Source organism: Phaethon aethereus (assembly GCF_964289735.1).
Source record: "Phaethon aethereus genome assembly, chromosome: 21".
NCBI lineage: Eukaryota > Metazoa > Chordata > Aves > Phaethontiformes > Phaethontidae > Phaethon > Phaethon aethereus.
Genome location: NC_138597.1, coordinates 8594156 through 8614682, shown reverse-complemented (window position 1 = coordinate 8614682; position 20527 = coordinate 8594156). Strand labels below are relative to the sequence as shown.

General features: G+C 45.3%; 1 protein-coding gene across 2 annotated transcripts in view; it reads right to left on the bottom strand.

Annotated features, from left to right (window-relative positions):
* The window catches only part of PRDM16 (PR/SET domain 16), a gene marked incomplete at both ends in the record, with an annotated part of 337348 nt that overhangs the window by 21261 nt on the left and 295560 nt on the right, over positions 1–20527 (bottom strand). For both annotated transcript variants that reach the window (XM_082009472.1, XM_082009473.1), the window contains 5 exons: positions 1471–2872; positions 7204–7357; positions 7864–8011; positions 12796–12994; positions 20222–20324. In XM_082009472.1, coding sequence (XP_081865598.1) covers positions 1471–2872; positions 7204–7357; positions 7864–8011; positions 12796–12994; positions 20222–20324 — 2006 coding nt within the window. The remainder of the gene's footprint in view (positions 1–1470; positions 2873–7203; positions 7358–7863; positions 8012–12795; positions 12995–20221; positions 20325–20527) is intronic.

Below are 20527 nucleotides of genomic sequence, written 5' to 3'. Positions count from 1 at the left end.
CCTGGCTAGACATTGACATCATTTTTTCCCACAGTTATCAACCGTACAATAGCAGCGAGGCACTGACATAGGTGCTGTTCTCCTGGCCTGCTCTTCCAGCCGGCAGCAAAGGCCACGCCGTCCGTTGCTGTTCGCAGTCCTTGGAACACTCAAGCGAACCATCCCAGTGCTGACACAACCGCTCTGCGGTGCCTGCGAGTCTTCCCAGCGCTGAGAAAACACCAGCTTCTGCGGCACATCCGTTACCCTTCCAGCAGGCTGGAGCACAACTAGGCTCACTACGCAACGCTGCAGCACTTGGGTCTTGCATTAGTGCTCACGTTTAGCTCAAGTAACACAAGACCAAACCACTCGCTTCCAGGAACTGGCTGTTGAACAAGGCACTGAATACAGGAGCCCTCTGGGCCAAACCGACGTACCGAAATTACCGTCAGGAAGCACCCTATGCTATGGGAGAATTAATTGCCGTGTTAAGGGTGAAATCAAGCTAGCCCGGGATACCTCTTTTCACCAGGCTTTGCTAAAAACAAGCAAACGTGACAAATCCAGCTCACCCATAGCAGGAAGACAACAAAGGTAGTGCCACTGCCCAGATGGGTGGTACGCAAACTTACTGCTAGCCTCACCGTAAAGCTTAGAATAATTTTCCTTTAGAAACGGGTTTTAGAAAAAGCTCTGAAACAACAAAAGACTCAAGTCTTCCCTTTCAATCTTCTGGATTCATTCCTTCTGGCAGTTTGGGTAACTTCATCCAGTCTGCTTTACATAGGCCTTCCTCGATAACCATCCATTTCAAGTGAAATGAGAAAACCCTGTTATTGCCTAAGACAAGTCTGCAATAAATGTATCTGGCAGAGATCTGGGTAATAACACGCTACCATGTATTTGCACGCTACTTGTTACTCCAGACCTAAAAAACGTTTCAAAACGCTGGGTCCACAACTGCCGTTCGTAGGAACCAGCAAACTCTCAGAAAAGAAATTAGAAAGAAAAGGGGGGTGGGGAGGAAGAAAGGTGAAGTGGCTCACAAAGGGCCGTCAAGTAAGTCAGTGGGAGAGCTGCATTTCCAGACTCCCAGGGCTCCTGACTCATTCCCAAGCCATGAGAGCCTGGGCTCCGAGGCATCTGAACTCTGCATTCTTATCGAATCAAACCTCTGGAATTTCCCCAGCAGAAGTGCCATCTTAGTGTTGGCTCGTGGGAGAGTCCTTAAATAGGTCAAGTTTCTTCTTTATCAAAATAAGGATGTGCTCTTTATACATATTGATTATGAGTACTCCTTTCAATTACTCAGCCCTTTTGATTCAGAAAATTCAACGTGCTGTGACAAAGGAGAGAGAAGTACAACTGACTGCAGCAGACTTTCACCGCTCTTTCTAAACGCCCTACACCCCGACCTGCCTCAGTTTGCGATGTCACCTAGAAAATTCGCTCGTTAGAGGAAACGCTTAAGGCAGGGTATGTTAATACCTGTATATGGGGTCCATGAAAAAGGGCGATGGCTTAGCATAATGCAGGGACGGCTGCTGAGGCAGTTGAGACTGCGAAATCTTGGGTAAGACTTCACTTGCCATTAGCTTCCTTTCCCCGTAAATGTGGTTTTTCCGCGGCTCTCTCCCTCCGTTCTGACTGGCTCGGATGCGGTTGCCAATGCTCAGATCCAGTGGCTGTTCTTCCCCCGAGGACGGGACTGGCAGGACCTTAGGTGGCGGCAAGATTGGCTTAATTTCTTTTGGCTTTGTGGTGAGATCGAAGGGCGACTCCGAGCTGGTGCTGCCTACTTTGTGGAGGTCCCTGGGTGACTTTGGTTCTGCCTTGACCAGCAAGTTGTGATTGAGGGTCCGCTCCGTAAAAGGATAGAGTGAATGGGGGAAATTGGGGAGGAACTGAAAAGGGAACATGGAATGATACGGGAGCGAACCCATCTTTTTTTCCTGCATACCCATAAAGCCAGGCCCAAAATACTTCTCTGCGATGGAGGCGATAGCTTTAATAGAGTCATTAGCTGCTCCCGCAGTAGGCAGCAGGTGCTCTTCGGGGGGAGGAAAGAAGGAATGCTGAGAATAGAAGAGAGGGATCTCACTCGTGTTGTTGGTGGAACTGGCAGACACAGAGCTGCTGACAAAATCCGGCTTGCTCTCAATTTGTTTGCTCTTATCTTTTGTTTTGTCCCTGTCACTCTCCGCATCACTGTCCAGGTCAGAACCGGTGCCAGTGGTGGTGTCCAGATCTGTGCCTGTGGTTGTATTGACATCCTCAAAGTCACTGCCATCGGACATGTCACTGTTCCTGGCTTTTAGCTTCTCCAGGTAGGAGCTTTCCAGGCTGCTTTCGCATTTCTCCTCTCCTGAAGTGGCCTGGTTGCTGTTGCTGACTGCAGAGATCAGGGGAAGCGCTGGGTTCCCGAGGGGGCTCGGAAGCTTTGCGTCTTGAGCGTGGTTGAGGGGACTTTTGAGCAGTTGCGTGGGTGGTAACAGAGGGGGCCTGGGGTATAGAGACGGTGGGAAAATCCCTGGGAATCCCGGAGTGAGGGCAGGAAATGCTGGGGGGGCAGGTGAGAATGGAAGACCCCCTGGGTGCGGGCGGGATGGAAAATAATCATTAAACCCCAGGCTGGCGTGATTGAGGTTGGGAGAGGGCTTGGATTTGTCCATCATGGAAGTGGGCGTTAGGGGTAGGCCAGGGGCAAAAATCCCCCCCGGGTTGTAATGGTTCTTGCCCTCGCAGAAGCGCCGGTGTTTGTTGAGCGAGGAGGTAGTGCTGAACATCTGGCCGCAGTCCTTGCATTTGATCTGGGTGCGACAGTCCGCGTGCATCCGCTTGTGACGGCAGAGGTTGGAGAACTGCGTGTAGGATTTGTGACAGACCTCACCTAAAGCATCAACAGAAAGCAACAACAAAAGCAATATGAAATTAACGGGAAAGGGCAGGGAATTCCTTGGGAGCTCCCCCACCCCTTCCACCCTGCCACCGAAATCCCGGCTCCCGAAAGGCAGAGGAAAAGGGGTAAAAAGCTGGCTGGAGCTACACGCTGGGCCGCACCTCTAGAAACCCAGCCCCACAGCCCTCCTGCGAAGGCTTCCCTGCATACCTTTGGGCACACCTTCAGCTTTCTTCTGCGTCAGCTCCCCCTCAACACAACCAGGTTCATGAGTCCATCTGGTCTCTTCAGGGTGCAAGCATGTGGGGAAAGCCATCCCCCTCTTTAAATGCTTATAGAGGACCCAGCCTCACCAGGCTGTGGTCTTGGCTACGTTTGGAAAGGGAAGAGGCAGCCCTGGGAGCCCTGGCCGCCGCGCTGGGGGAGATGCGCGGGGGAGAGGGCTGGAAGACCCCCAGCGCAGCCGACAGACAGCAGCGCTCCGTCTGAATGGCAGCCGTCGGCCAGCTGGCACGGGCCAGACCCACAGAGGCTGTCACCGAGAAGTAACACCAACACCTTTCCCTTTCAATGAACTACTCTCTTAGAGAATCTCTCAAGAAGCGACTCTACAGAAATCTGAGGGGATGCACTGCTCCTGCTCAAGCTCGTCTTCGGGATTTTCACGGAAGATAATCACGCCATTTTAACGATGGTATCTAACTATATGAGCTAGTCTGCTTTCCCTGTAGCCCTGGCACGGCAGGAAGCACTGAGGGCTGAAGGGAGAAGAACTTTGCCTCGTTTAATCAAACCTACCCTTTCTTTAATGCCATTAATGGTAAGTAACCACTCCATGGGGATGTTCTATAAATACGTTGCCAGCCAGGCCTCAGTTCGGCTAGAAGGGAGGGTGAGACCTTGTATTCGTTAAATTAGCAAGACGCCCTAGCGATGCTAAGTTAAGGCTACATCAGTGTTTTCTTTAACAACCTGTAAATACTAAGCTTTCAAAATGCGAATTTTATGACCTCTCTCACCTACAGACTTTGCTGCTGTGGAAGGAACGGGGCAAAGTAAGAAAAAAATCCCACCCAAACTTTTCTGTGTATCAAAACACTGTAACTTTTTATTATCTGATGCCTCTTTCAACATAGGAATAAATCCTGCTTCTTAGTGAATTAACACACTTCTTTCACCGGAGACCTGCTGTTATCACCACCTTGTAAACATGGAAACTGAGACAAAGAGAGGGAAAGGGTATTGTTCGGAGTTGGGCAGGCACGGACGTGAATCCAAATCCTCCCGACACCCAGTCCTCCAACTCAGTGACGAAGTGGTCCTTCCTCCATCCCTTCATCCCTCCCAACTTCTACTGAGAGGTACATGCAGGCGTGGCTTTCCCTATATTGCTTTCTAAACCGTTAGGATTTACATCAGTGCTTGAATATCAAATGTCTGTCAGGAGAATATTCCACCGGCAGCTCTGAAAATGTAGGGGGAAGCCCTTTCTATTGAAGTTAAAAGCAAAGATTATTAAAATTTAACAAGTTTGACATTTTGGTTCAAACATGCATCCCAAAATTCAGTGGACTGTCCCTGGCGGGTCTGCTGCATCTGGTTTCTGATTGCACTAGAAATGTAATATGAACAGAAAATTTCAGCCCTGCTGCTCTGGACCCAGATACAGCGAGGAGCTGCAAAGGAAGTGCAAGCAGGAGGAGAACTAGAAAGGCATCAGAAGAGCTTCAGGGTTTGAGTAACAGCTTTTTCAAATGACTATGCTAAAGCCGACCCTAGTTTTTTTGGCAAGCGCTCCTTAAAAACTTGTGTCAGTTCTTCTGAACGACTATTACCATATACATCTACTTTTATGGCTGTTGCATGTATTATTTTAGCTACCTTGGACTTTCAAAGAAAGGGTTCATTTAGCTTTTTAATTCATTTAAAAATGTTTTCTTAAAAAATGTCTAAACAGAGTTCTTAAAGGAAACACTGCTCCATTTCTTTTCTGTACAGCTAATATTGAACACCACTATCTCGGTTTCTATAGAAATTTAAGCAGAGGAAGGTGTCAGCATCCGCCTAACACCCAAGTTATCCCACAGACTCGCCCTGTCCCTGTGGGCTGCTCTGTGCTTCGCTGTCGCAAGAGATGTGCGGACAGTCGCAGAGGGCTGCGAGCGCCGCACTCCCGCGCTGCCAAGCTGAAGTCGGGACAGCCGGTTCACTGCTGCCTGTTATTACTTTATTTTTAAGATGCTACTTTAACTGCTTGACCCTTGGTTCTAGAACAGGTGAGTATTCTCCTTGGCCTGCGTTTCCACGCAAAGCCAGCAACTTTAGGGTTGCGAGAGTGACCGTGTGTGTCCAAATGAACAGGCAGGTGCAAATACTTCCACGTGTAAAGGATACCACGAGGAAACGCCCTCTCAATTACTAACATCTGAAGATATGTCACATTTGGATGGATTTCTTTAAAAGATGTTTGTATGTTTTTCTTTCCAGACCAAAATTACCCCTTTCTAATTTTAACCATCTCCCTTGCCCTGGGCCAAGGGATGCTATATTGTGGTTTAGAAGATAGACACAAGTTTATAAAAAACAGCTAATCTGCTTAAGCAGATTCTATCACAACTGGACGCACTTTCCATCGGTTTTCACCGGCTCAACACTGCCTTTGTGCCACTGGCATTATTTTTACTGTGTGCCTTCCCAATATTGCAAAAAGGAAGTTATATTGTTGTCATACGGCTAAACTTTATGAGAAGGCTAAGGATAACCAAAGCAAACTCTTCCAAGGGAATCAGGCTCCTTTTTTCCGTTTTCCACCCCAGGAAGAGTTGCTAGATTTATATACGATGCTGCGCAAAATTCCCTAAAGAAAAGTGCTATAGGTACGACAGCTCACATCATCATCATCCTAAAATACGGAAAACTGGAAATTTTTTGTTTAGGTCTCCAGTTAAACAATGATTCAGTAACTTTGCGTTAATGTCCTCTCTTGCAGCTCTGTGTTCTGTGGTTAGAAAATTACTGTTTTGCAGGATTTTTTTAGCACCAGGTATGATATTGTAAAAAGCAAACAAACACATGTTCCCCTTTAATACCCTCTTCTTCCACTGAACAGGAAAGAAAAACTTTCCAGCGAATCCTGCCTCATGTCTCCCCTAAAGTTGCTAATGGATTCCATATTCACGTATGTGACTCCACCTGGCACATCTGAACTAGGGCAGAATCAGTCTCAAGCCGTTTCACACACTGATTTAGACTGACAACTCCCTAATTCTTATGAGGTGAGAGTGAGGAGATTATGAGGAGAAATCATTCATCTCACTGCAGCTATACTATGAGATTCAAATTATCTCTTTCATGTGCCCGTCATCAAATGAAAGATTGCATCAAAATGAGCAGTAAGAGTATTTTTTCTTCCTCCACTGACACCCATCTGATTATCTCAGAACACATTAATGAAACGAGTCTCCCAGGATACTCTTGCATACTGTTCCCATTATACCAACAGGGAAAAAAAGGCAGAAGTGGGTTCAGTGGCTTCCCTACCGTAACATCAAAGCCTGGAATCAAACACAGATCCCGCTCTGTGCTTGAACTACGCTTTCTGAAGAGTGTCAGGAAGTAGTCCCTAAAGTTTCTATAGCTTTGTTGTGACACAATCCACTTTTCTGCACAGTTATCAAAATCCAATAGGTGCTGTGTCAATTAAAAAAATATACAACCCTGAGAATGACAAGTAATGAGATGAATGGCTCTCAAGGGAAAATGCCCTTTTGGAAATATTCCACTAAAGAGAGCACTAAGGACACAGTTAATCTGCTATTTATTTGGCTTCCAAGCATTATCTAGATGAAACATGCAATAAATAAAGAAGGAAAGAACTCTTTTTGAAAAACACCTTCTTCTCGTTTCTGTGACTATTCCAAATTCTTTACAACGGCTACGGGATTTGAGGCACCCCTGAAAAACATTTCGATCAGGCCATGTCAGCTATTTCTTTATGTCACCAACATGAACGTTCAAAAATTATTAAGGAAAAAAAGACGAGAGAAAGAAAAGATATGAGAAAATGGCATCGCTAGGACTGCTGAGAGACTCAGCTTTTAACTTGTCAAGAAAGTCAAAAACTGCCACGAATGTTTACTGAAAAAACAGGGAGCATGCAAAAAAAAAAAAAAAAAAAAGAACCGCTGCGGAATTTCATCTTGTGCTCTGACCTATAAAATTACGGCGGCTGCTCGCAGAGGGACAGCTAGTACTGGGGGGCCCCGCAGGATACGTGCAATTATAGCAAAAGCCAGAGCTCTGTGATGGCCGTGACAACTTACATATGAAAGGTTTGACAGTGCTGTGAATGTGCTTGTGTTGTTTGAGGCCAGACGAGGTGGCAAAGGTTTTGCCGCAGTCCGGGCAGGCATGGGCCCGCGCGCCAACGTGCTGGGAACGGATGTGCCGCTGGAGGTTGCTGGGGTCGGTAAACACCTGAAAGAGAAAACGCCTTGAGGGAGGGGAAACAACGCAGCAGCGCGAAGAGCGCGTACGTGAAATGCTTGACTATTTTTTCTGGGTTTTGTCAGCACCGCTCCTGGTGCCAGGAGTGCAGGATATTCACCTCCCGCCACAAACAGATAACGAACCGAGCAGGGCTGAGCCGTGTCCTGCCAGGCCGCTGGCACGCTCTCCGACGCGTGCGGCGCTCACAGTTTTAACAGCCGTTTGCTTACCCACATCTGCCCTGCACAACACTCACTGGTCACCCCGGGAAAAGGCCAAAGGCGAGCTGCTCGGGGCAAGGCTGGGCTCCACATCCAAGCTGATGTGCCAGGGCCAGCTGAGCACACCGCTCTCCTTGTGTTACCACGCTCCACACCGCGGCCGGGCCACCGAACCGCACCGGCATGGGTCGCCCATCCTCTGGACCCCTTGCCGCAGCTCCCAGCACCCTCTCCCGGGCAAAGCTGCCACAGTTACCGTGGCCTGCACCGTACCTTAACACAGTTTTCACATTCAAACCGTTTCCCACTGTCGTGAGACATTTGGTGACGAATCAAGTTGGATTTCCAGTTGAAAGCCTTGGGACACTGGTCGCACTTGTACTCCCTCTCCTCGGTGTGGATTACCATGTGCTGCTCCAGGCTGGGAAAGAGAGACAGGCTGACCTCCATGGCAGGCGGCAGCCCACAGCCCGGCAGGCCGCGAAGCGAGCCCGGCTCCGAGCACCCACCTGAACCGGGCACCTACTGTCAAGGCATACAGCGTTACAGAACTGCTCCGTGTCAGGGAGGTTTGAAACCGAAAGGGATGGTTAGAGATGGCGAGAGGGAAACAGGCTGCGAGCCCGCGGGGTCCGGGGGGTTTCCAGAACTAACTGCTGCCACAGAGCGCTACTGCCAAAGCCTTTGTGAGAAGGAGGCATGCAGCACATGGACCGTGAGAGGTGCAGCGACACGCAAATACCATTTCTTTTTTTGGCATTTATTTCACAGATGCCCTATTCTGCCTCAAAATGTCGCTGCTATTTCTTATTAAATACCTTAGTCCATTTACAACTGGGAAAAGGAAGGTAAAACCAGACCTGACCCTGCAGGTTCCTGAAGGGGAAAATGAGCGCTTTGTGACCAAGACTTCTATGGCATCCCCGCAGGGAAAGACAAGATATTAGCTGTTGCTGCTGAGACTATCACGTTGCCGTTTTCGTGGGCACAAAGCCCACAGCTTCCCAGAACACAGCAACTTAACTTTGGAAAGAAACATGATAAGGTGCAAACACATTTCACTTCTCAATGTCAGACATCTTTTATTACTTAACTCGGCAATTTCAACTTGTGCCAACTGGCAGCCTCTCCCAAACCAGGAGGATGATGGCAAAGCGAAGTGGCGGCTGGAACAGGGCCACGGCAGGGATGGCTTTTCAGAGAAACGCATAGGGTGCTCCGCTCCCCCTCTGCCAAAGCACTGTCCCTGCGCATCAGCACGCAGCGCTCTGCTGGGCCACCGAACCAGCTGCGACAGTCAAGGGAAGCCACCGTCGGGGGCAGCGGGGCAGGTACGGCGCCTGGGAAACCATTCCTTTGAAGACCGAGTGCTGTAAAACGTACTAAGCAGGCTGGAAATCCTGCACTTCTCAGGCCAGCCCTGAGACACAAAGGAAGAAAATTTGAGTCCTTTGCTGCCTTCAGCGCGGTTCACTGGGAGTTACAAATACTCCTCCTTACTGTGAATTCTGATGAAGGACAAACTGCTGCGAAATCTGCTACTGCCTGAAATCCCCTACAGATCGATAGGAAACCATTCCTATGGAACTTTAAAGCATGGCTGTATTTTTTATAGGAACATTAAAACTAAACACTACTGGAAAATCCTGCCAGTCTTCATTAAATGCTACAGGACAGCTTCGCAGCAGGTAACATCCTGGCATTTCCACAGAGCCTGAGGGACTTGGAAACCTAGGAATCAACTCAGCCTTGACATCGTCCTCAGGAGCATCCTGTTCTCACTGTCTCCAGGTGCCCACGGGGACCTGCATCCCCCACGGGACTGTACGCCGTCAGGGACCCTGGCACCAGCAGCAGAACAGACCTGACGCTGGCTGGGGTGGCCCTTCGAAATTCCTGGGCTAAAGACTACTTGCACTGACGGTTGACCTGCACTGAAATCTTTGTGCCCTGAGGGCATTTGCTGGCACACGAACAAGGGCAACCGTGTAGAAGGTGGTTTCATCACCAGTGGGCTTGGTGGGACTGCAACTGCCTGGCGACTCTACCTATGAATCTAAGCAGCCACCAGCCTGCTACTCCCTCGAAGAACCTCCTCTTCAAGTCAGATAGTTAATATTCATGAACATGCCCCTTATAAACTGCCAATCCACTAATTTTGAAGAAGCAATATTTATTTTGCTAAAGAAATGGTGTTCTTAACACTACAAATTTTTTTACACGTACAAAGAAATATATACCTTTCATATACATATACAAAAATACGCTCCTGTTAACTGTGATTTATGAGTTTATTTAGAGCAAATATGGACAAACTAATATGCTGTTTAGAGGCAAGTACCTACTGGGATTAGCAAAACATTTATTTATTTAGGCAGCTGCTAAATGCTCAATTTCAGTTCCCCAGTGGCACTCTTGATTTGATCTGTATTAACTTCTGAAAAATTATAAGACCATCTAGGTACGCTGACTGGATATATTCTGTGTTTTAGTGGCTTTCTCAGCACATAAAATGCAGCAGATTGATGGGGGAGGAATAGATGTGGACATTCTCTCCCAGCTCCACTAAATCCGTCAGCATGTAGTACACTGAATGGTGATGTCGCTGACTCTATCTTTCCCCTGTCAAAAAAAGGCCTTAATTTTACATGCTTAAAACGCCCCCAACCCAAATCTTTGGAATCAATGGTCTAAAAGGCAAGGCAGCCACTGAGCCCAGGAGCCCCCATCACAGCTCCAAACATTTTTCGAGCACTTAGGCCTGTGGCTAGTGACTTGGAGTATCTCCACCTGAGTTCAGCCAGAAATACGTTGAAAAGGCACCTAGGGGCTCTCAAAAATTGGAAATTCACGCGAGCACACGCGTGGACTTTTGCCTCAAGCTTGAGATGTTTGTATTGAGCACACTGGTGACCGGTAAATGTGCTGCCACGTTTCCTGCTTAATTACAAGGTCTGTAAAGTAACGGTTAGGAGTGATGATGCTGAAGCATCAAAACAGGAGGAAGTCCTGAAAATAAAGCGGGACAGGGCTTGTAAAATCGGTGTTCTGTCCTTGGCCCTTCCAAAGGTTTTCGATCTGACTTTGAGCAAGTCATTTGTTCGTCCCTTTTACCTACCCACACTTAAAAGCGGTGCTTGCACTGGGAGCCCTCTGCTCTGCTTCCAGCACTGCTCGCGGTGGCGATGTGCCCCGAGGTGAGTCAAGTCCAACGCTGACTCAAGGTCTGTCTTACCCACGTCTCCCAAGAAATCAAGGGCAACTGGGACCTCAACTCAGCCACATCATTTGAATACCTAGAAGTAGCTTCACCAGACGACTCTGAACATCCAACCCACAGGGATAAGTAATCACTAAAGGGAAAAAGGGACTTAAAATCTTTCTGCTTCTCTTAACCCCTGCAAAATGGACACAGTGTGCCAGGAAATGCACAAATGGTACCACCAGGAGACGACATACACATTTCAAAAGGGTATTTCCTAAATCAACATAAGAAGCACAGAGTGCTGGAAGCTAAAGAGCAGAAGGTTTCTAACACAGCTAGAGAGATAAAAGAACTGGAATTTCTACTAAAAATTGTCATACTTAAATCATTTAAAGGGAGTTCTCCCTTTCTTGTCAGGTAGAAAAATTAAGAGAATTGCAGCCTCCCAGCCGCCTCCTCTAATCATAAGTAGCCAAGGTAGAAACACCAGGTGAGGAATAAAGACATCACACTGTGCTAACAGAAGCGCTGTACAGATATCACCGGCAGACGGTACGGATTACCAACTTTTAAAACGCTCACAACACAGCCAAGAGCCAAGCTCGTTTCCATACAGATAAACTAGGGGAACGTTCTTTACGTTTCAGCTTCCTCTACATTTTCTAAAGTAAGGTTTTTTCCTTCGCTTACTCACCTAGATCAAAGACCTGAAAGTAACAACATAAATAAGTTCAAAATGACTGATGATGGTGAACAGCATCTTTTTAAATTTTTAACTGAAATGAAATGGGCCTTATATTGGCTTCAAGCTCACGGTTTTGCTCCACCTATATACTACATGACAGAGGATTGCCAGTTCTCATAATTTTATAACAAGTCTTACTGTTCCTGGTGTTTGTTCACCTGACAAGTCAGCTGAAATAAGTAGGTGAGAACTTCAGCCTCTGGTAAACAGATAAAAGTCTAGTCCTCATGCTGTGGAGAAAACCTTGAAAATAACAGCCCAGGAGTTAAAGGCTCAGGATGCAAATAAACACAACCCTAAAATGATTTTTAAGAAACCCTCAACTTCTTAAAATGGGCTCCTAATATTTAACCATCTGACTCCCTCACTGCAAATGAATCAGAAATCGCAAAGATCTCTGCTTTAAAGCTGCATTTGATTACCACCACATTATGCTTGAAAGATGGAAATCTTCAGTTAAAACTTATTGGGACAGAGAATTTTTCCTTGTAAAAAAATGTTTCATTCTTGTTTAGAGTTTTCTCTTAACAAGAATTGAATAATTATTGCAAATAAAAACATAAGACGGAGAATATCCTATCTTCTTTTTTTCCTTTTCACATTTCTATTACAAAAATTCTTAGTGAACACGACATTTTCCTGAATGTTTTCTTTTTAAAAGAAATTAAATCCCAAAATTTGGTTGGAATACAATTTTTTTAATTGCTTCTGCAACATCAACTAGGACCTTGTGACCATGTTAAGAGTTCTTAGTATAACAACGCCTCTTTAAATCCACTGATATCAACTGACCAAGAACTACATATATAAGAAAGGTCTTCATGCAGGTATTGGCAGAACTTAAGACCACCGTTTCCCCTCAGAACCAGACCACATGGGAGCAGCTGCTGCAAAGATACTACCCGGCTCTATCAACCCCTCTGTCATAGCCCTGAGAAAGTCACAGGGGATTCAGAAAACAACCGTTTAAACTTTACATTGCCAATAATCTGTGGGCGCTTCTACCAATGGGTAAGGAAAAGCACCACAGGCTGTGAAATCAAGGTGAAATAAAATGCTGTCCGATAGCTAATGACACTGAAGGATCCTAAAAACGACTTTCCTGAGCCCTAAGGAGAAAGGAAAGGTATGCTCCCGTAGCCGGCCTGAGCCACCCAGCTCCCACCTTGGTCCCACGCTCCCCGTCACCAGACAGGACTGTGCAGGAGTAACGGCTTGGGGCAGGCCAGGGGAGCATCTGGCAATTTTCCGGTACCTGTATTTATTGGGGAACATCCTCTCACAGTCTTTGCACTCATAGACCTGTCCATCTCCAAGACCTTCTTGCTTGATCTCGTCATTCAGGGTCTCGTACAGGGAGCTGACAGCGTTGCAGGCGTACTTCTTGTGTCGCCGCAGGTCGAGCTTGGACTGAAAAAGTTCATCGCAGTCCTCGCAGCGAAACGTGTGCTCTTCTGCAACAGACAGAGAAGATGACTTTGACTTGTGGATCAGGACGTTCAAACAATTCTAATTATTTTACCCAACACTGGGCTAGCAAAGCAAATGTAATATTCTGTGAGGATCTAGCAAACGAACGAACGAAGGGAACTTTACAAGTGACAAGAGAGAGAAACCAAGGTAGGCTGTGCCAGCAGACTGCTTTCACTTTAAGCTTTAAGAAAAAAAAAAAATTTTAAAAATCACACAACCAAGAGAGATCTTGTTTTCTTTGTCCCAGCCTCTGCTGAGATGTAGAGACCTACAGGAATTAGCAGATACACAAAATACTGGGGCTGCTTCTGGAGTATTATGTTTGTTTGCAATGACGTTTTTTGACACTATGAATGAGCTCGTCCTCAAAAGGGGCTGCCAGGGAGAAAAGGAACAAATCCTACTTGTAAAGACAGACCCTGGGAAAAGCAAATTGCCACAGCACAAACCTGGAGAAGCTCCTTTCTAAGAAAATGTCTTTCTAATGTTACTCTCTTAACTTGTCCCTCATAACTGCAGAAGCACAGTGCGCCATCAAATCCGAGGAGTTCAAAATCAGAGCACTACAGAATAAAGAAAAGGGAGCCAAATTCTTTGTTGTGCTGGGTTTTTTCTTCATTTTTTGTTTAAAAAAAAAAGATCTAATGCACATAATAAATTATTGTAGTCAAGGTCAAACAAATTAAAAAGAGGGCAGCTATTATTAAGTTTACAAGGCAGCATCCTGACCATGGTGCCAAGCCAAACAATCAGCTCAGAGCTGTAAATTTTCCAGGAGAACGACCTCTGTGAGGGAGTCGGGATCGCTCCGGGTTTCTCCACCCAGCAGCCAGCTTGAAACAGAAGCTTTCCAGCCACCGCTTAGTCACTGGTGCCGCATTTCCCTGTCCTCCTCTACCCTCTTCCTCTGGACGCCGGGACTCTGTTTCGTATTAAGTTTTATTCTCTTCTTCTGATAGCTTGACTTCCAAAAGGAAAGCTTGTGGTAAAATGCGTTAGCTCAGAGGGAAGAGTGGAACTGTTCTAAGAGATGCAGCCAAAAGCCAGTGTCGTGATGGAGCTGATCCATCCCCGAGCGCTGCTGCTCTGTGGGGAAGGGGACGACGGGGTAAGGTGCGGGTGGCACTCGCCTCTTTGTGGCTGCTTCTCTGCCTGAAGCCCTCTTCAACATCTGCAACCTTTCAGCAAACCCTTGGTTTGAAGCACCCCATGCACTTGTCCACCCTAAGCTTTGCACAGTTGCAACCACTTAGGCTGCGCTTTAAGGATTGAAATAGTGTTTTAAATAAATCGGGGTTAATTTTGTTAAAAGTGCGACGCAAATACAAACACAGGCAGCGTTGCACCCAGAGACCACTGACTGCTTCCCCGCCTGCACTTGGGCAATAATCTCCTTTCTCCGCCTCTCTCAATACAGCCTATTTAAACTCAGGCTGTGGTTTTCGACCTGTGCCCCTGCACGCCGGGGAGCCTGCGACTTGCTTCTGCGGTGACTAAGACAAAATCCCATAAGCTGCTGCAGCAATCTATGTAGGAGGATGAAACCCAAAGTGGTCCACACCTACACGGAAAGTATCGACACGCCCACGAACTGGAAAAAGTCAAACACAGCTAAACAAGAAAATATCACTGAGACACAATCAGCGAAGCCTTGCTGTTTATCCAAGCAGCATGTCCAGTGGTACCATACCCCGTTTACACAAGGAATGAATACAATACGGAGATGCTACAGGATTTCCTGAACTGCAGGAGAGAGGGATGGAAAGAGAAACAAAATCCAGCAGGTCAACGTTTTCCTTTCAGGGGGAAAGGGATTTTGACTGATTTTGAGACCTACGGGAAGAAAATACCCCTATTTTTGCCATTTCAACTAGTTTTGACAGATCGTATACTCCGAAATTTCCATCAGCAGCCTCACAATGAAGTGGATCAGGCCCTGCTCTACTCCTTAGAGAAATTCTGTTTACCAGCATTTCGTAGAACAGCACCAATATGTGTCTCGTGTCCCTGAGGAGGGAAACCTGGAGATCAGGATGTAAAAAACTACTTAGCACTATCGAGAGACTGTGTATAACCAATATATGAAAATAATCCAAACTACTTTTTTTTTTTGAAGGGGGGAAGAATGGTAGTATCATGATGTGTCTCATTATTGCATTTTACTTGGAACAACAGCATGAAGCATACAATGTTACCTAGCAAAATTTAAGATTTAATCTACACGTGTTTATGGACCGAAAACATTCTTTGTGTGAAAGCAGCAAGGTGGGGGGAGAGGCAAGGGCTGTGATTAGGTCTGTTTAGGTACCTTTTCACCCTCTACACGTCCATAACTCGGGTGAGAAGAGACAAGCCTGACAGCATCAAGTGTCCTGAACGCACGCAATGCATGGGCTGAGGCAATAATCTCATCATGCCATCTCTTCTCCTTATTAATGAATTCACGTTAGCTCTGAAACAAGCGTTGACCTGCTACAACGTTCAGCTTTCATAGTCTCAGACGTCAAGCTGTACTCAAAAGTGTCACTGGCACTAATAAACATGACCTCACTTTTGTTCTGTTTTTGACTCCTGGAGACGTGCGTGGGATAGAAGTTCATTTGACTCATGCAGCCCACTGAACTGTGCAGTAACAGGATAAACCCCTCGCTAACTCCAGACAACGTGGAACTGCTCTGGCAAGGTGTTCGTCTACCTCAGAATTCACCCTGCAAATCCAATGTTTCCCCTCTTCACTCTTTTCTAAATACAGTGATGGCTCAACATGCGGCGGCTTTTTTGTAGAAGCGACTGAAAGCCCTCCGGACTGGGAACTCCCCGGTACCTTCACCTCTTAAGAAGCTCCTACGAAATTTCCAGCATCTCTCAAGCTCAAACTAGAAATCCCCCAGACCTGAAAACTTGGAATGGAGGAAACAGGTTTTTTCTTTTTTTGACTTCAGAGAAAATGCATCAAACTACCTTCTGCAAATCCATATGAAACTCTTCCTACTTCAGTTTGAGATTTACATGATTAATTGTATCTTATTTTACCCAAACTATCCTCTATGAACCAGAAAACCACTTTGAGTTTGGAAAACTAGCCATGGAAAATGATTTACTACATACCTGGCTAAAGATGGACAACTCGCAAGCACCCCCTTCCACAGTATACAACCTGATATAGCACTCTCTGTTGTTATCAATGGGAATAACCTATTTTTGTCCTTTCTATGAGATTACAGAGTAGCTAGACAGACAGACAGACACATGAAATCCATTAATAGCCTCAGTAATAGCTGTTAGAGAAGCGATTTGGCTTCTAATTCTCCTTGTCCTTTGTCAGCAGAATCACAGATCTCACACAAATCACACACAATATAACCTGATCCTCAGTTGGTAGAAGCTGGCATAGCTACATTTACACAAGCTGAGGAGCTGCCCCCTATTTTATTAAGAAATGTAAGAAACAAGACAGCTCAGTGAGGCATGTGCCTTTTTTGCTTTTGTATTTGTATACTTTCAGAGCTACACAGCTTTTACAGCTCTAGCCCTTGCACGTCACTAAACTGAAAAAAACCCTGTCTATTTTGTACAGGCTCACCTTTCAGTAACAACAACGTTCCTCTTCCATCACCAAACACAACAGCGTTTTCATAGGTAGAAAAGATGGACGATAAGAAAAGAAAGGCACATGTTTCAGAATATTTGTGTTTGGAAAAAGAAAGTCTTCTTGAAAAGAAGTAGTAGAGAACTGACAAAAGTACGATTAAAAGCCTTGTAGTCACGCACTATACATGCTGCCACTGGTTGCAAATACTATTTTGATGCTTGGACAGGTTCAACAGAGGACAAACTGACTGGCTGGTAGAGTAGCTGATTATATCGTATCGATATCCCACACCCATTCCTGCGGCATTCCCGCTTCCGAACGTTAGAAGATGAGAGATCAGAGTTCTCAGTAAATAGCGCTGCAGACAAAGGAACTGACCTGTAGACTAAGGGCCAGACCATCACCCTGCAAAAATGAGACCTAAGTAACAAAGCAGGCTCAGGACTGAACTAAGAAGACCTGCTATATCTATTTTGTGTCTTTATATCAGACACCCACTTTGTAGACTTCAGGTTCATTAAAGCTGGGTTTTTTTTCCTTCTTTAAGCACCAAAAAAAAAAATCTTGCCCTTCAAAACAAGTTCTCATTAAAGTTTTCTTCTTTCTTTAAGCACCACAAATGAAAATACTGCCCTTCAAAAACGGTTACTACTTCGGTATCTTACAGGGAGAAGGGGATAAAAAGAACAGAAAAATCCAGTTACAAAAAAATTGCTGCCTGCTCTCTGTGTCTTGTTTGTCAAATCTATGGTTATATGTGTCTATCTTAAGTTCCATCAGTAACACTCAGGACAAAGCAGGAATGTAACAGAAAAATAAATCAGTGCCTAATAGCTTTCAGAGAAACCAAGGGGAACACAATTATGTGGCATCTACATGCTAATCTACCAGACTTGAATCTCAAAGGAGTTCAAGTGCCCTACTCAAAATTCCTGCAGTGATAAGGGGTCTGCTGTGTTTGGCTGGGGTTTGGAGAAAAGATTTTTATGATAATTATCTTTGTGTGGAACAATTTTGCATTTTCTTTCTTGTTAATTCAGATTCGAAATGAGGGTGCGAGGCAGCAGGAAGAGAGCATTACCGAAAGTAAAAAGTATTAAGAAGTCAAATATTTAATGTTGGCCTATTATAATTTGAAAGCAATTATGTGGCAAAAGCACTAGACATTACCAGGAAGATACAGATAAATGTTACATAATGACAAAGATGGAAAACAAGGAGCACTTTTTGCTTGTTCAGATGGAAGCCCATTAGAAACAGAAATGCGAAAGAGGGGTGAGTCTTCTTCCTGATTTCTCCCTGACATGAAGAAAAAAAGGTATGTGTTACTCCACCATCGTGAATATAGAAATTATTGACCTCTGTGTGTTGGTCTCCAGAAAATTACTAACTCTTTTTGGGAGAACACTGAGAAATGAATCCCAAACCTGACACCTCAGTGAGACGGTAGCTACCACACTGCCTGTTCATGGACCTTCAGCAAAAGAGCTTTCAGCAGCACTAATCCCCAAACTGCCCATTTTTTTCAGAAATACTTGAAACTAATTGTGCGTATGGTACGTACACTCTTAAGGAGTTTCACTGCGAATCTGAATCTGAAAATTATATCCATATACAGGTAAAAGAAAAGAAATATATTGCAGGATGTCCAGGTGAGACAACTCAAATTTCAGCGATTAGTTACGTAGAACAGTACTTCCAACTGATAGTTTAAAAATGACTAGCAGATGAGAATTTACTTCTAGGAAATAGTCGTCAAATAATAACGCACAACCTGCAACAGGCTCTACATTCGATGAATGAACAAAGACCTAAGTAATATTCCCTAACAACCTCTTGGCTTTAAAAAATTCATGTACCTTCTATACTGTTCTCTAACTTTCACTGTCACCACGTGCCAAGGAAACTAAGAACCCTAGAAAACAGAGCAGAACTTTGCAAGTCCAGACTGATTTTCATTTCATTTCAGGATCACAATGTACTTCACATGAGGTTAGCTTTCTGCAACACTCTGTCATGATAGGGTTTTGTACTCATCTCAAGGACTTGCAAACAATCATTTTAAAACAAGAATCTGTACAATTTTTGATTACTCTAGCTATGTCTGCACTGTTGCCTTGTTTTTATAATATTTTTGGGAATGGTGTAGCACATCTTTCCCAGTTTTCTTAAGAGAGGACTTCCACTGCACAGGAGTGTTTGTATGGACAGGCTCTGCCACTTGCAGTGAAAGAGGTGGGATACCAAACGTTAGTCAGAGTCTCAGATGATAGTTGGGGAAAGCACTCTAACAAAGGAAAAAAAAACCCTGGCAACACTCTCAGGTTGCCAGAATATTTCAGGCCATGTGTCCTGCTAACCTGCTCTCCTGTCGCTGACAAGAGCCAGCAACAGCTGCTACGGAGAAGCGTGCGAGGACCCTGCGAAGGGCAGGTGAACAGCAACCTGTCCCCGGGGAATGACGCCTCCTAACTGCCCTGCAACGCCTCACCTCGGCTCGGTCTGCGCTTTCTTCCCAAACCCCTGAATTAGTCTGTAATCTGGCTGTAGGAATTCTGGCTATTCCTACTCTTCAGTACCAAATGTTTCTGTCCTTTGTGAAACTAAAATAGAACCCGAAGCTTTCAACAGTCTAAGTGCGGAAAGCTCTACGCTTCTTACTAAAAAGGTAAGTACTTTATAGCCATCTTTGTGCACCAGGAAAAGAGAAGAAGGATTCAGAGTCTTCTTTCTCTTTTCCCATCCCTCTCTTACATGTCCTCTTGAATTTCACATAGCACCGTCCTAGTGTAGGAAGAGAATCCAAAAATCTTAGCACACAGCTCCTTGCCCTAGCTTACCAGAAAACGCTCACTTCACCTGGAAAGCATCACGGTCTTTTAGACAGTCTGTGTGCTGACTGAACTTCAGTAATTATCAGTGGGTATTTAAAGGAAAATGGTTATGCTGATAGATGAAGAAGTGAACAAGCTTAGTCTCTTGGGTTGCTTCTCACACAATATGCAGTTAAGGAAAGTTCTTCCTCTGCGAGCCTATTTGAGCTACGCACCTTGTCCTGCGATACCAGCTCACTGCAGGGCAGGAGAGACATCGCAGTAATAAAAATGTGACCTTTCTTTTAAAAATAGTCACTCTTTTGGCCTTCACTGCATCCTTTCAGGGCTTCAGAGGTGTCTATATTCTAGCAATAATAATTCTAGTGATGACTCTTCCATCATCTGCCTGGGTCCCCCTTTTCCATGTAATCTAACGCTCTAAAGACCAGCATTTTGCAAGCCTTGGAACGGTCTGGCCCATTTCCATTACACCTAAAGAAACATGGTGACCCTGGGAATTAAGAAGGCACCTCCGATCACATTCAAAACCACAGTGTTCCTCAAAGCGAAGCACTGTTGCGTGCCTTGAGGTTAATAAAAACTTGCGTGCTATCATTGACTAAGACAACTACTCTCACCAGGGAAAGAGCAGAAACAAGCATAAAATATTAACAGTTACAGAAGGGGCAGGTACCGGATCAGGTTTCTGTCCCAGTTCAGCACTAACTGAGGTTCTCCACGTTCCTAGGTTTGCTGGCAAGAGGTGCAAAAAGGTCCTATCTAGCAAAATGAGGCCTTACCTTCCATGCTGGGCGCCATGTTCCCAAGTGAATAACCACCTTCCTTCAAATACACCAAGAGCTCTTCTCCTGGCTCAATTTCTTTAATAACTTTATAATAGATCTGGGAATCAGAAACAAAAATTGAGAGACATGTTAAATATGCAAAGACTTGCATTTTACATTTTAACCAATAACTCAAATTACTTCAGCTAATAGGGGAGGCTGTCACTTGATTTGCGTGGTAATTGCTACCGAGAGCTCTTTTTTTCTGCCTTTATTTTACTCTATGTGTGTCAGCATTTCACTCGGCTCGGACAATAAAGT